We start from the raw sequence: 17,825 nt of genomic DNA, 5'->3' as shown, positions 1-17,825 counted from the left end.
TTCCTTTTTAAAAGCACAATAACATCAAAAATGTGTCTATGGCCAGAAAAGTTTAGTCTATATACAAGATATATATATATATATATTTCTCTCGGTACAACTACGACAGGAAATTCAAATCTATATCTTCGGATCACCAACACATAGTGTATATGATACATTGTGCTAATGAATAGATGTATAGCTTAGAAACACAAATGACGAAGGAAGACAACTTTTTGACTCGTGCCCTGACCGGGCCTCGAACTCACGATCTACGGCACCCAATCGCCTAGCCAGAAATACCCGCAGCTTATTAAAAAAAGAACGTTTCAACGGCAAGTACAGTTGAGTGTAACTGCTAATATTGAGCTAACCTTTACACCCTAGTGCACTCCTACAAAACGTTTAAACTAGTAGTGCACTACGTCCAGTCAGGTGTGACCACAAATCCCCCTATACAGGTAAAGGACAGTGCCACTGGACACCTGTGTTAGATACCCGTAGTGGTTACATATACAGACCTGTGTAAATTGACTGCCTTATATCTGTCATCCTGACTTTACCAGGTATATTTAAATGTTGATAAATTTTATCTAATATAAACTCAACATAAAATTGGCTGTGGTTCTTACATGATATATTGCACAAGAGGAATTAAAACTCTATCAATTGGATTTGTAATGGGTTTTTTTTATCATGAATGTTTTTTAAAAAGATTTCATTATAGTGTAAAATTAAGGTTTATCTTCATGATTTCAAAATTTTGATGCTTTTCGTTTATTTTTTAAGATGTAATTAATTTACATTTTATATTACTGATTAATTCTACCTTAGGCCTATTTTAATATTCTAAAATTCAATGTATTGTTACTTCACTAATATCTGTTAATTCAACCATGAAAACATTTCATAGTACATAATCAAGAATCAATTATTAACAGAGACCTATATACTAGTATATAGGTCTCTGATTATTAAGAATCAGAAGCTTCGTATATTCTCATTTATGTTCTGTAAGAGACATATGATATCTACACAACAAGTTATGTACATGTACATGTATATATATACATGTACCGGTATGTATAATTTGGTACTCACAGTACATGCCTGTTGTCATGGCCACCTGGTCCCCAGGGCACAAACCCCACCTCACCACCACCTTATGGACCTCCATTACACCTTACCTATATATATATGTATCAGATGAGGATCAGTCTTAAGGTGTGCCTGTTTTAACACCTGGCTATAGTTTTGTCAAGTCCCCAATCACATCCCACCCCACCCCAGGGGTCCATTTATATAGCATGCTGTGCCAGGCTCCTTTGCCTTACCTACCTGTAATTAGCATCTGACACTACCCATATATGATATCTACATGTGGATTTTTTGTATAGGTTTTTTTTTTTGTATTTTTTTGTATTTTTTTTTTTTTTTTTTTTTGCGAATCATCAAAAGATAATTAATTTTAAAAATTATGAATATGCTGCTTAATTTAATCTGGCATTAAACTACAATATAAATTAAATGTATCAAATTGAAAATGTTCAAGTAACGATAATTGTTTCCAAATGTTTTACTATATACTTTCATGTGATGAAAACAAAATTACTGGAATAAAACATGTGAAATATATAACTGATCAATCAATACGAAATATAAAGTACCAAAAGATAAATGAAACTTGGCTTGAACAATTTAACTTAGTTAAAGGATTTTTAAAGTAAATTTGTCTTAACTTAGTTACAGTGTACCATTAATAAGAATAGAAAGGTTGAAATATAACAACAAACTAAGCTTCCAAAACCTTTTTAGTAACTCTTTGAATATAACTGCTAGATAGCCTTATAAAAGTTGTCTTCATTTGTCATTTGTAAACTCCTGAAACAGTTTACTACAAACACAAACGGCCCTTTTCAGGGCCACCCAAACTCCTCAAAAAGTCCCAATGAGCACTCGAAAAAACGCAGGGCACGAGTCAAAAAGTTGTCTTCCTTCGTCATTTGTGAGAAATATATATAAACAGTAATATACAACACAGTAAAACAGTAATACATAACGAAGCAAAACAGTAATATATAACACAGTAAAACAGTAATATATAACATAGTAAAACAGTAATACATAACGAAGCAAAACAGTAATATATAACACAGTAAAACAGTAATACATAACAAAGTAAAACAGTAATACATAACAAAGTAAAACAGTAATATATAACACAGTAAAACAGTAATATATAACGAAGCAAAACAGTAATACATAACGAAGCAAAACAGTAATATATAACACAGTAAAACAGTAATACATAACAAAGTAAAACAGTAATACATAACAAAGTAAAACAGTAATATATAACGAAGCAAAACAGTAATATATAACACAGTAAAACAGTAATATATAACGAAGCAAAACAGTAATATATAACACAGTAAAACAGTAATATACAACATAGTAAAACAGTAATACATAACAAAGTGAAACAGTAATATATAACACAGTAAAACAGTAATATACAACTATATATATATATTTCTCTCGGTACAACTACGACAGGAAATTCAAATCTATATCTTCGGATCACCAACACATAGTGTATATGATACATTGTGCTGATATAGATATATAACTTAGCAACACAAATGACGAAGGAAGACAACTTTTAGACTCGTATAACACAAATGACGAAGGAAGACAACTTTTTGACTCGTGCCCTGACCGGGCCTCGAACTCACGATCTACGGCACCCAATCGCCTAGCCAGAAATACCCGCAGCTTATACTGCTGCGCCACATCGGCGTTCTTAAAAAAAGTTTCAATGACGCAGTGATGGTCGGCCCGATACCCTGACATGATGTATTTTATATATACATGTATATATATATCCATACAGTACAGGTAAAAATCACAGGTAGCCTTGGGTACTGTCCATTACCTGTATGGGGGTTTTGCTGTTCATCACCTCATAGGGTGTATTGCACTACCCGATCAGAACAGATAGGGGGACACCACAAGAGGTCAGCCAGATGACTTATACAGCGACTCTTATAATATACAGAACCACTTAAACTCACGTTTCTTAACGCTTGTGGTATAAAATCAAAACTGAATACACCTGAATTTGAATTATTGATTGAATCATATGACCTATTATTTTTTGTGGAAAGTAAGTTGGATGATTTTGATATACTACATGTACGTCTACCACAGGGATATTCATATTTTTGTAAAAATAGATCAAAGGAAGTGAAGAAGAAATCTGGTGGTATAGTTATCATATACAAAGAAGACCTGAAATCTCATTTACAATGTCACCACACTCCCTCTGATTTTGTTCAATGGTTGCAATTGTCACAAGAAATAATGAGTCGAGATTATGATATGTTATTGGGTTGCGTGTATATCCCTCCTGGAAATTCAAAATACTCATCTGCTGATTGTTTTGAAAAAAATGAAAATGAGATGAATCAGCTGACTAATAATAATTGTAAATTTGCATTTGTTGGTGATTTTAATGCCAAACCTGAATGTAAAGACGATTTTATACAACTTGATGATACACATATTGAAATACTTGATGTAAATTTGAATGATGAGCTTCACAAATATTTCTTTGATTCACAGAATTTAAATGAAGCTGTTGTCCCTTTAAAACGAGCCAGCCAGTGTAAAGCAAGACCGAATAGTTTAGGCTACAAACCACTCGATTTTTGTAAAGAAAATAACTTATATATTGCAAATGGTCGAACTGGGAAAGATAAATTAGTTGGAAAAACAACTTGTAATGATACCAGTGTAATTGACTATCTGTTATTTTCATCAGATTTTTTAAAGAATGTAACAAATTTGAAATTTTTGATTTTGATCCTTAGTTTTCTGATGTCCATTGTAGACTTGAATTATGTCTGAAAAAAATAGAATTAGATGATAAAAATGCCTCAAGTAATAACTTAAATAAAAATAGCTATGTAAAATGGAACACTGACAAAATAATGAATTTTGTTAATTATATCGAAGGGGATGATAATGGTGCTTTTAGAGAAATTGTCGAAAAAGTGGAACTGATTTCGGAAAAACCGTATAATTTAGTAACAGCTGCTGAAATAAACAATGGTGTTAATGCCATCAGTTATTTATTTAAAGAATCGGCTAAGCAGACATTTGATGAAAAGAAGGTAAATCTAATAAGCCTTGGTTTACTCGAGAATGTTAGATTTTCATAGAGCTAAACGTTGTTATAATGTCGAAAAAAATCCCACAAACAAAACTGTTCTTAGAAATACTGGAACAGAATATAGAAAAACTTTAAATAAATCCTAAAGAATTCATCAAGAGAAAATGGAAAAAGAATTACGAAACGCTTCCAAATCAGAACCGAAATCATTCTGGCACATTCTAGGTGAAATTGACGGGACCAGTAAGGGACAGAATATTGATAAAAATTATAAATGAATTGTACAACTACTTTAAAGATCTTAACAAGGGAGATAAGTTTAATGAAATCTTTGATATTGAAATTGAATACTGAATGGTGAAATTACTGAGTGTGAAATTATTAAATCTATTTCTAGTTTAAGCAACAATAAGGCTCCAGGTTATGATGGAATCTTAAACGAGTATCTAAAAGCCATTGTAGAATTATTTAAACCATTATATTATAAATTATTTAATGTCATATTTAATACAGACTGCATACCTGATTCCTGGAAGGTAGGGGTTATTTAACCCATATATAAACGTAAAGGTGATCCTGATAACTTAGATAATTATAGAACAATAAGCATTGCCTCATGTCTTGGTAAAGTGTTTACATCTATTCTTAATAGCAGATTACATAAGATGGCTGATGAAATAAATCTAATAACTTATGCCCAAGCTGGATTCAGAAAAAATCATTCTACTACTGATACATTTTTATTCTTCATGCCTTAACATCCATCTATTTCTCACTTGGAAAAAAGTTATTTTGTACATTTATAGACTTCAAAAAGGCCCTTGATTCGGTTTGGAGACTTGGGCTATGGAAAAAAAGTCCAGAAAAGTAATATAACCGGGAAAATATTTAAAGTTATTTATAATTTATATGCAAATACCAAATCCTGTGTTAAAATGGAAATGAGGTATCTGAAATGTTCAATTGTAATATCGGGGTACGTCAAGGGGAAAATATATCGCCATTTCTATTTGTCATTTATCTGAATGATCTAGAAGACTTTCTTGGAGAACAAGGTGTGAATTGTTTACAAAAGGTAGAAAATTAGGTGAAAACATTGGAATATATCAAACTGTTTATAATTCTTTATGCAGACGATACAGTAATTATGTCTGAATCGGCCGAAGAACTCCAATCAGCCCTGAATACATTTGAATTATATTGTAATAGATGGAAGCTTGATATAAATACAAAGAAAAATAAAATTGTTATATTTTCAAAAAGAAAGTGTCGAATGAACTTCCATTTTACAATATCCAATGATGTGATAGAGATTCTAGAATCATTTCCTTATTTAGGAGTTCTGATGAATTATAACGGGAGCTACTACAAAACAAAACAGGTGGAACAATCTAAAAAAAGCCATGTTTGCTGTATACAATAAAAAAATCAGAATTATCCCTTTACCTGTAGACCTACAATTAAAAGGTTTTGACACCCTCGTATTACCGATACTTTTGTATTCAGTAGAAGTATGGGGCTTTGAAAATTTAAGTGTCATCGAAAAACTACAATTACAGTTCTGCGAGCGTATACTAGGTATTAAAAAAGTACACCAAACTACATGGTATATGGTGAGATCGGGAGATTTCCATTATATATAGAAGTTAAAACAAGAATTATTATGCTTTGGCATAAATTGATAACTGGTAGTAATCTGTCTAGTGCTATGTATACATTAATGTTTAATTTACAGACAAACGGAACTATGGATTTCAAATGGTTAAAGAATGTTCAGAATATATTTATAGAAACTGGTATGAACTTTATCTGGGATTATCACACAATATGTACATTAAATAGAAATTACTTGAAGTATGCTGTGAAACAAAGATTACAAGACAAATTCATCCAAAAATGGTTTAACGATATATAGGGCTCTTCAAGAGGTCTGTCTATTTTATCGATAAAAGAAATTTTGTGTTTGAAAATTATCTTGTGAAGTTAAAGCCAAAAGAAAGACAAATTATAACTAAATTCAGAACTTCAAAGATGCACTTACCTATAGACCTGTAAGATGGATTGGAATACCTAAAGAAAATAGAACATGTAATCTATGTTTTAATGAAATCGGTGACGAATATCATTGTTTATTTAAATGTGATCATACAACTGTTAAGCAGATAAGACAATTATACATTCCAAATTACTACTGTACTTATCCTAGCCTTATTAAAATGCAAGGATTATTTACCATATGTAATGTGAAGATTTTATCGAAGGTCAGCAAATTTCTACAAAAACTTGAAAAATTACTGGATGTATATCACTAGTTTATCATCTGTTGTTTATTGCATTCATATTTTGCTAACCGCCATGTGTTCATAAATTTGATGTATAGTGACCTCTTGTCACATACTCTGTATGTCTGAGAGAGAAATAAAATCTGAAATCTGACTACTAGTTTACCTGTAGTTTAAATGTAGTGCACTATTAGTTTACCTGTAGTTTAAATGTAGTGCACTACTAGTTTACCTGTAGTTTAAACGTAGTGCACTAGGTGTAAAGGTTAGCTTACACTCAGCTATATTTGCATTTCTAATACAATGCCCCTACAACCCGAACTTCCCTAAGTTTTTCTTTGAATTCATATGAAAATAGCGAAACGAATTGTTAGTGATAAAGTAATGTATGAGGCAAATTAAGTCAAACAAGAATCCTTCAATAACTATCCTTATATGATCTTAATTTGTTTTAGGGTGTAATTGGTATGATAATTAAAGAGATGTGTACGTGGTGTGTCATAGTGTTAAACAACAGACACTGTGTCTGGCTAGGACCATGTCAGTCTAACAGAAGTTACTTTGATGTCTTATAAAGAATTCTAATGAGACAAAAAATATCAAGAAAATGCATTTCCTACATAGAAGCATAATAACGTTAATAAGGATAGAATCAAGAATCAACAGTTGATTATTAAGAAAGTAGTTGAAATGTTTCACTTCACCATGCTCGTGGATTCCAGATTTAAATTGAGTGTATCTGAAACATTTCTCTGTCATTTTTTTATTTACCTTGTCCAAATTCCCAAACAGTGTATGCATTGCCGCTTAGGTATCTTTACCTTCAATCCCCTGTATTATGTATAGGTATATTTTGTCTGTTGTATTGCCGCTTTCTGTGGAGGGGCGTATATAGACATATAAATTGTACATGTGTGCGTTCAGGACAGGCATGTCAAAATTCTGCTGTCACAGACTCGGTAAGTTCAATTTCAACAAATGTTATTGACATGGATGGAAAGTCAATAGGATTAGACATCAGACGTAGCCTATCTAAGTCTTCTCCTTAGAAACAACAGGTGGTAAGAAATATAGACAAACATATGTACACATTGATATGACAAATTGACTTAAGAGGGAAGTAAATCATTGAGGTTGTTAGACAATCTTGTTTAGGAGAGTAACCCTTTGGCTAAGGATACCTAATTTTAAATACTGGATTATTATATTATCAGTGAATAATACAAAGCAATAAATATTTGGTGATATTGAATTCATCCCCCAACAGATAGAGGCCACACAGTCCATATGCATCACACACTGGCCATCTACTGATGAGGATCAAAAGCCAATTTCAGCAAATAGATATATATTTTTGAAGTAAGGTTACACCAACTCTTGCAAATAATTTGATATTTTCTTAATCAGTTTGAAAGGAGTTACTTCATTTTTGATGGTTATATCATAAACAAAAAACAAAAACAAAAAACAAAAGAAGAAAAAAAAGAAGAAAAAGAAAACATATTAATAACAAGTATCAAATCTGCCCCAAATCAAATCCATCCTGTAGATATTTAGCAAGTGTTGTAATTAAATTTGATTTACCCAACATTTAACAAATGTGTCATTAAAGTAAGGTGCACCAGGGGGTCGACTCAGTAAATAGCATTATTTAATGAAGAATTTATGGTAATATATAAATATATAGCTTATGTAAAAAAAAAAAAAACGAACTTAAAGAAAACAATAATTATTATTATTTAATTAAATATAGTTGTTAATATCAATGAAATCTATTTGATTGCGATATATCAAAGCAATGAACAGCGGTTTTACTGTTGTTATTGTCGATATGGCAGCAAGATGTATGGTGGGCAAATGGCATGGGAACCCGCCCATTAGGGTTCCCATGCTACATTTGCCCACCATACATCTTGCTGCCATATCGACTATAACAACATTAAAACCACTGTTCAATACTTATAGTTACATTGTCTTACCATTTCCGTCTTTGAAAAAATTTTGAAAATTTTTTGAAAAAAACTGAACCAATAGAAAAAACGTCTTTTTAATGTCACATGACCCACTGGGTGTTATAGCCTGATGCATTGGGTGTTATAGGCGTATGGTGGCAACTGGCTCTTAGAATTGTGTCCATGGGGAAATGCGGAGCAAATGTAAATATAGCTGAATATACAAAATTAATGTATGTGATAATACACACAACATGTATATCTTTATGCTGTGTATCATTACAACTGTTACAAGCATGTAAAAGACATGTATACATAGATGATTATGAGAGTAATGATTTAAATTTTGTTGGAGAGTCTGGCAAATAATATCCTATTTGTTACATTCTGAAAAATAATGTAATGCAGTTTCAAAAGATTGGTTACATTCACACATTGGATATTCAATTAAATGATCTTTGTAACGATCATAGTTTAAATTACTTGCATTATTTCTTAACTGACATAGAATAATATTTATATCACGATTTCCACAAAATTTGAAAACATCAGTTGATTCAGACTTTATAAATTGACTTTTGTTTAGTAGCCTTTTAAGCTGTGGCGTAGACTGAATGTTACTAATATCTGGATTTAGTCTATTAATTTCATTAAACATGGATGGGAAAAAAAACTTTCAAAATAACTTACAGTACGACATAATGGGGGATCAAATATTCTGTATATTCGGAGGGGATATCTGTCTAGAGTTTCATCATGAAAATATGGTTGTATATTTTTTCAAGATAATCTGAAGTTGTATTGTTCATTATTCTATACATCATGATAAGTTTATGATTCTTTCTTCTGCAACTTAAAGTTTCCCATCCCTAATTCTTTGTATAATTTATCATGTGGTGTTCCTCTGCGTTAACCTGTTATTAGTCTCCCAGCTTCTAATTGTATAACTTCTAATAGATTGTTTTGAGCAGCTAGTGTACCATTGTCCCACACAACATTTGCATATTCAATAATTGGTCTTATGTAGGATGTATATATAAAAGTTAGAGATTTTCTATCAGCTTTGTTTTTTATTAATCTTAAAATAATTATTCTTTTAAATACTTTAAATATAAATATAAATTCTAGATATGTGTTGGTTCCATTTAACATCGTCAGTAAGTGTAAGACTAAGTGTAAGACTAAGTGTAAGACTAAGTATAAGACCCAGCTATGTATGTACTTTGCTCTCTGCAATCGGTTCATCATAAAAAGTAATGATATGATGATTCTTGTCAGTTTTTCTAGAGAAGATAATAGATTCAGTTTTGGAAGGATTAAATTTGACGTCCCATTTAGTGGCCAAACGCTTAATATTAGTCAAGTCATCTAAAAGATTTTGTGCCAATTCAATGGGATTGTCATCACATGTACCATAAAGAGAAGTGTCATCTGCGAATAATTTAATTTTACTGGAGACACAGTTAACAATATCATTCATATATATTAAAAATAGTAATGGGCCGAGGATCGAGCCTTGTGGAACCCTGCTTGAACAGGGTCAAATGTTGATGCATGACCTTCAGTTAGAACTCTCTGTTTTCTATTTGATAAAAAGTTTTGAAACCACTTTAGAAGATTATCTTTAACACCATATGATTCTAACTTGTAGAGCAGTCCATTATGCCAAACTCCATTAAAAGCCTTGCTTATGTCACAGAATATAAATCTGATTTCTTTATTTTGATCTAGGCAATTAACAATGGTATGGTAAATAGATAATAATTGATTTACAGTTGAATCTTTAGGTGTAAAGCCAGACTGGTGTTTTGTTATAATCTTATATGTAATCATGTAGTTATAAAGATATTTAAAAATGATTTTTTTCTAGCATTTTACTAAAACATGAAGTGACAGAGATAGGTCTGTAATTTGACACCTCATTAACTAATCCTTTACCCTTATAAGTAGCATTAATATTAGCCATCTTCCAGCTGAGGGGAATTGTACCAGTTTCAGATGTTTTATTAAATAGAAGAGTTAGAGGAACTTTGATAGGTGGATGTAGTTGATTTTATTATGCTGGGAATCATATCATCAGGTCCAGCACCATGCTCGTGGATTCCAGATTTAAATTGAGTGTATCTAAACATTTCTCTGCCACCTTTTTTTATTTACATTGTCCAAATTCCCCAAACAGTGTATGCATTGCCGCTTAGGTATCTTTATCTTTAATCCCCTGTACTATGTATAGGTATATTTTGTCTGTTGTATTGCCGCTTCTGTGGAGGGGCGTATATAGACATATAAATTGTACATGTGTGCGTTCAGGACAGGCAAGTCAGAATTCTGCTGTCACAGACTCGGTAAGTTGTCATAATTCAGCATCCAGTTGCGGTTTTTTTTACCGTGGAGTCTATGAATCATGAATTTATGGAACCAGAATAACTTGATAGTTGAAGAAATGTGTTTATGCATGTCGATTTTTAAGATGTTTGATTGAGTTTAGACGAAATTTCGAGACAATAAGTTAATTTTCATCTTCGTTCTCCAGGAATTGCCTTTTCCTGGAACCATGTCAGAATGTGTGATGGTTTAATTACTGTGTAACATACACTGCCATAGAAAGTCTTATGTTTACAGCTCTACACAGAGACGTGTTTACATGTCAATACAATGTATTTATAAACATTTTTTTGTCTCAACCATGGCGTATTTTGAATTAATCATTAGATAGATACATGTAGTCGATAGAAAATTACCAAGACAATTCCATATGAACAGGTATAAAACAATATCAAATGTCAATATAGTTGCTTCACATAGTGATATTCCCAAAATCAACTATGTAATAAAGTTCATGTATATTTTATGGTGTGACGAGTAAAACATTGCAACATTTTAACATAAAATTTGGTATTTATAGGTGTTCAATAATTACTATTTTTCTAAGATTTCACGAGATATATCACGGTATATTGGGGACATACGGCTAGGTATGGTACACTATTGTAAATTAGACAGATGTTCAAAACTTGCTATCTCTCTCCTGCAAATTAACCGCCACTAACACGCCACCCACACACACCCTCACACAAACTCTGAAATAAAGGGGACAACTGAAACTCCCCGTCCCTTTATATATACACACACACACTTTTCGTCGATGTCCTTTTAATTCATTAAAGGCAGTTTTACAACTTTTTAGCATTACCTTCTTTATTTAAATAAGGCCCTAACTATACCTTAACCACAGCTATGTTACCTTGTTTCTTTATCTATACAGTGTGAGATGTTGTATTTCGTCAGTTTCACCAGACGTGAGTATGTCTGAACCAGACAAAGCCAGCGACGAGACACGACTGGGCGTAAAGACGGACGAACACACGGAAGTACATCGCATTCAAGTTACGGGTATATACCTACAACAAATAATAATCATGTCTATAGCTTCTACCTATATATGGTCAGAATCAATAATCGTCTCCAAACCATCTACCCAAATATGGTCAGAATCAATAATCGTCTCCAAACCATCTACCCATATATGGCCAGAATCAATAATCGTCTCCAAACCATCTACCCAAATATGGCCAGAATCAATAATCGTCTCCAAACCATCTACCCATATATGGCCAGAATCAATAATCGTCTCCAAACCATCTACCCATATATGGCCAGAATCAATAATCGTCTCCAAACCATCTACCCATATATGGCCAGAATCAATAATCGTCTCCAAACCATCTACCCATATATGGTCAGAATCAATAATCGTCTTCAAACCATCTACCCATATATGGTCAGAATCAATAATCGTCTCCAAACCATCTACCCATATATGGTCAGAGATTGTTTTGTTTCCTAGATATTACCTGCATGGTATGTTAAGGCTATGAATGGCTACATCGATTCATCGTCGTTTTAAATCCTTATGTAACATCTTAAATTAATAGGTCAGTATTTAGCTACTCTGATTAGGTCGCGATTATGCTACCTCTCCCTTGTTGAGTATCGATGTGGGAGATGGTACTGGGAGAAATACAGTAAACCATTATACCCAACGAGACACTTACCATAAATCGTAAGGTGTGCCTGTTACTCACTTTCCATATTTCAACATTGGTTTTCCACTTTTTTATTTTCCTTACTTACGTTTCATATTTTCTGCACTTTCGGTTTGATTATTACTGGTGAGTCACAGAAGGTGGAAACAGCTCTATGATGTCCTTAACATAACCGAGTCCTGGAAGGTCGAACAGCTGTATGATGTCCCCAGTACCACTGACGAGTCCTGGAAGGACGAAACAGCTGCATGATGTCCCTCACATCACTGACCTAGAAGGTCGAACAGCTGTATGATGTCCCTAACATCACTGACGAGTCCTAGAAGGACGAACAGCTGTATGATGTCCCAAACATCACTGACGAGTCCTAGAAGGACGAAACAGCGATATAATGTCTCTAACACCTCTGACGAGTCCTAAAGGCCGAACAGCTGTATGATGTCCCTTACATCACCGACGAGTCCTAGAAGGACGAACAGCTGTATGATGTCCCTAACATCACTGACGAGTCCTAGAAGGACGAACAGCTGTATGATGTCCCAAACATCACTGACGAGTCCTAGAAGGACGAAACAGCGATATAATGTCTCTAACACCTCTGACGAGTCCTAAAGGCCGAACAGCTGTATGATGTCCCTTACATCACCGACGAGTCCTAGAAGGACGAACAGCTGTATGATGTCCCCAACACCAATGACGAGTCCTAGAAGGACGAAACCGCTACATGATGTCCCTCACATCACTGACCTAGAAGGACGAAACAGCTGTATGGTGTCCCTAACATCACTGACCTAGAAGGACGAAACAGCTGTATGGTGTCCCTTACATCACTGACGAGTCATAGAAGGACGAACAGCTATATGATGTCCCTAACATCACTGACGAGTCCTAGAAGGTCGAACAGCTGCATGATGTCCCCAACACCACTGACGAGTCCTGGAAGGACGAAACAGCTGCATGATGTCCCTCACATCACTGACCTAGAATGTCGAAACAGCTGTATGATGTCCCTAACATCACTGACGAGTCCTAGAAGGACGAACAGCTGTATGATGTCCCTAACATCACTGACGAGTCCTAGAAGGTCGAAAAGCTGCATGATGTCCCCAACACCACAGATGAGTCCTAGAAGGACGAAACAGCTGCATGATGTCCCTCACATCACTGACCTAGAAGGATGAAACAGCTGTATGGTGTCCCTAACATCACTGACGAGTCCTAGAAAGACGAACAGCTGTATGATGTCCCTAACATCACTGACGAGTCCTAGAAGGACGAAACAGCTGTATGATGTTTCTAAAATCACCGAGGAGTCCTAGAAGGACGAAACAGTTGTATGATGTCCCTAACACCACTGAGGAGACCTAGAGGGTCGAGCAGCTGTATGATATCCCTAACACCTCTGACGTGTCCTAGAAGGTCGAACAGATGTATGATGTCCCTAATATCACGGACAAGTCCTATAGAAGGACGAAACAGCTGTATGATGCAATAAAACTCATCATTTGACATATATAGATGTGTACTGTATCAATATTTCAAAGTGACATTCGCTTGTTTGTTTCCTTTACAAGCCCTCATATCAATCACTCTTGATGGCCACTCTTGAAAGCTCTCCGAAGTCTTACGGTTTAAAGATTAAACTATGACTACTGATTTCCCTTAAATATGTTTGGACCATGCTTCTACTCTACTGTAGTAGTGGGAATATACAGTAATTCTCCAATTCTCATATTTTGTAATTAAATGATAATCCATCAATATAATTTTATTTATTAACATGTATAACACATGTCCTGAACTCGATCTGCAATGCGACCTTTGGCTAGGAAGTAGAATACTGTGCTCACTATTCCGGAACACCTGGTACATGTATGATTTTTCGAGAGCTTTTTAAAATCTCCGATTAAGGTGTCCCGTCGTAATTTTTTCCTTCATTTTATCTATTTTTCGTTAAAATTACGGGTTTGTCTAAATGTTGATATTGTCTTGTAAATCTTGTTAAATAACATGATATGTAGCACCCTTACTCTTTACAAGGAGACCTGGCTGTGCAGGATGAAAAGCTACGCGAGATGTTTGACGCCATTGACACAGACAAAGACGGACGGTTGTCCCTGGACGAACTGATAAAATGGTACCACGTGATGGGACTCAACCCAACACAAGAGGAGGTGAAAACCGTTCTGGACCAATGTGATGCTAACGGTAAGAATTTACGGTTTGGCGTACGAGATATTTGAATATAATGGGAGAGTTTCCAGGAGTGTTGTTAACACCAAGACCGACATGTTGACAGAACATTGTAACGTCATCTAATACATGTAATTTAAATTGACAAAGGAAATTGACCGTTGGCAAATGAAAGGTGTTTTATTGACAATAAACAGATGATTTTTGTTTATTTTTAACAACTCTTAAGTTTTGTTGATGACTTTTGTTGACATCGTCTCTCTCATTGTATCTACGCACTGTCTGCCGGCAGGGTCCACATATATAGAATATGATGAGTACAAAGACAAATTGAAGATCCGGATGGACGCTGCTGTAGCAGAAAGGGACTCTCTAATGAACGCCTTCAGGACACTGGACAAAAAGGCAGAAGGCACTGTCTCCTGCCTTACACTCCGGACGGTGCTAACAGGAACAGGAGATGCTCTCGACGACGAATGGATTGACGAGATTTTTCGAGACATGGACGTTAAAAAGGATGGAGTTGTTATATATAAAGGTACGTGTAAAGATGCGGTCGTTCTATTCTGGGAGTAATTGTCCTTTAGGCATTTCATCAACTAACTTTCTTAACATAAGGAAATTCATTTATTTAAATCTTAAGGGGAAATAGTTAGAGAATTTTCTTTAAAGCTTGTAATGCTTTGTTACTGATGAATCCGGAGTCTTGGGGCATTAAGGAAAATATCCACTAAGAAAAAGAACATTTCTTAGGAAAACTTTTCTCTATACTCTATTAAATGTTGTGTCCCTGGGGAAGATTCTTTACCCTAATTACTCTGGATGACATGCGACCGGACTCCCTATGTTGTCCAATGAGGTAGTCACCCACTACTAGAAGGAGACCCCCACCACGAAATTAACCTTGCTGCCACGCGGCGATATATGTAAAATTGTAAGTTAATGGATATCCTGAATTAAGTACATGTACATGAATTTAGACAGTAATGACTTATCAGATAATACATACAATATTTTCCTGACTTACCTCTACATATTACATTGAGTAGAAATCATTCCTTGGTTTTTTTGTTTTTTTTTGTTTTTTTTTTGTTATTATATTTCTTTATTTCTGATTCTAAAGTGTTTCCTTTTACTCTCCAAATTCCCATTTATAGCTAAGAGGTAAACAGTCAGTAATACAGAGCTGTACAAAACACACACTGGTGACCTTTAGATTCTAGTGAGAAATACAGTCAGCACTGAATACAAAACGATAAGATGATAGATCCACAATATCGATTTGGATAAACAAAAATAGATTTTATTTTCAGATTTGGTTGGGAAGATATGCAAGACTTGAACGCCAAGCCACAGTGATGCAAACACCGACATGCCGGATCTGTTAGTCGTGTTGTCGGGGAGTTAACACGTCATCAATGTGTCAAAAGTCATATAACATACATAAACAGCACGTAAAACTACAATATTAAAGGCTAACCGGTCACAGTGTCATAACATGACGATTAGTCTTCATCTATACAACGGAGACAGGGTTGACGAGTCTGCAACGTTCATCGTGTGATAAGCACCATTGTGGTGTTCCAAGGTCAAATAGTTTCCGGATTGTCAAGGATTCATAAATATCCTGTGATTTTGTATTATTTTTAGTATTCTTCCATTCTGAATGTAAGTAAAATGTATGCTGGCTATAATACGACGGTTGTGGTATATACCTGTATCAAAGAGATCCAGAGGGCCTGCATCGCTCTCCTGGATATTCAAACACATGTAATTATGGAAAATACTCTCATTTTAAGTTAATTGTATATTACAAATATTTGTCTGCCTTTTGAGCTGCATCTCCCAACATTGGAACAAACAAAATGAGAACCAGATCCTGTCATTCTTAAAGAAGAAGAGGAATTGGCTATATTTCCCATATTGCGCCTCACATATCGGCCCTAGGGGAGCCACACTTCTCCTTTGCCCAATGTTCTATATCAAAAATCAGGAGTAGTAGCGATATCAAGGATTCATGTCCTGCTTCCACTATTAGACTGCCCCTCTTTTCCTAGGGGAGCCATGCCCGTCGTTTATACAACATTCTATTTCTTTTGCCCAATAATGCTACAACCTCAAATGACTTAGCCACGGTACTTGTTAAGCTATCAGAGGACTTAGCCATGATCTTTAAAATATTTTATTTCTCATTGCCCATTATATAATGTACAATGAAATACACAAGTGTACAATGCTTAGACATCTATCATGGTATAGACTTATTACATATGAAGGCCTTATGTATGGCGATAGTTCCTTAGATATCAAAGTATGTGTACAATTCAAAATATTATCCACGATGTCATCCGCTTGTCCGTTATCTTGTACAATTTATTCTTATTTCACCTACATGTTTCATTGTTTTTCTCTGTTTTCCTCTATCCTTTTCTGCTCTGTTTGTGATACTATAATATGATTTATCATTAGGCCATTGCTAAGTTAATTGTATTACGGAGAGGGCATTGATAAGTTATATATATAATTGTATTACGGAGAGGACATTGATAAGTTATATATATAATTGTATTACGGAGAGGGCATTGATAAGTTATATATATAATTGTATTACGGAGAGGACATTGATAAGTTATATGTATAATTGTATTACGGAGAGGTCATTGATAAGTTATATGTATAATTGTATTATAGAGAGGACATTGATAAGTTATATGTATAATTGTATTACGGAGAGGACATTGATAAGTTATATGTATAATTGTATTACGGAGAGGACATTGATAAGTTATATGTATAATTGTATTACGGAGAGGCCATTGATAAGTTATATGTATAATTGTATTACGGAGAGGACATTGATAAGTTATATATATAATTGTATTACGGGGAGGACATTGATAAGTTATATGTATAATTGTATTACGGAGAGGACATTGATAAGTTATATATATAATTGTATTACGGAGAGGACATTGATAAGTTATATATATAATTGTATTACGGAGAGGACATTGATAAGTTATATGTATAATTGTATTACGGATAGGACATTGATACGTTATATGTATAATTGTATTACGGAGAGGACATTGATAAGTTATGTGTATAATTGTATTACGGATAGGACATTGATACGTTATATGTATAATTGTATTATAGAGAGGACATTGATAAGTTATATGTATAATTGTATTAC

At 34.1% G+C, this 17,825-nt stretch overlaps 1 protein-coding gene across 2 annotated transcripts; it reads left to right on the top strand.

The window, feature by feature from the left end:
• The first annotated feature begins 7,322 nt into the window (after positions 1 to 7,322).
• LOC117316499 (neo-calmodulin-like) lies at positions 7,323 to 16,320 on the top strand. Of its 2 annotated transcripts, none has more exons than XM_033871109.1 (5): positions 7,323 to 7,397; positions 11,679 to 11,783; positions 14,477 to 14,644; positions 14,922 to 15,167; positions 15,943 to 16,320. In XM_033871109.1, the coding sequence occupies exons 1-5, from the start codon at positions 7,349 to 7,351 to the stop codon at positions 15,969 to 15,971; spliced, it is 597 nt and encodes a 198-aa protein (XP_033727000.1). In that variant the 5' UTR covers positions 7,323 to 7,348; the 3' UTR covers positions 15,972 to 16,320. The 2 variants fall into 2 exon arrangements, with proteins under 2 accessions (XP_033727000.1, XP_033726999.1); XM_033871108.1 differs by lacking the exon at positions 7,323 to 7,397 and adding an exon at positions 10,645 to 10,735.
• The last annotated feature ends 1,505 nt before the right edge of the window (positions 16,321 to 17,825 follow it).

Source organism: Pecten maximus, chromosome 18, assembly GCF_902652985.1.
Source record: "Pecten maximus chromosome 18, xPecMax1.1, whole genome shotgun sequence".
In the NCBI taxonomy this organism is placed as follows: Eukaryota; Metazoa; Mollusca; class Bivalvia; order Pectinida; family Pectinidae; genus Pecten; species Pecten maximus.
The sequence above is the reverse complement of the archived record's forward strand: the minus strand, read 5'-3'. Positions and strand labels throughout refer to the sequence as shown.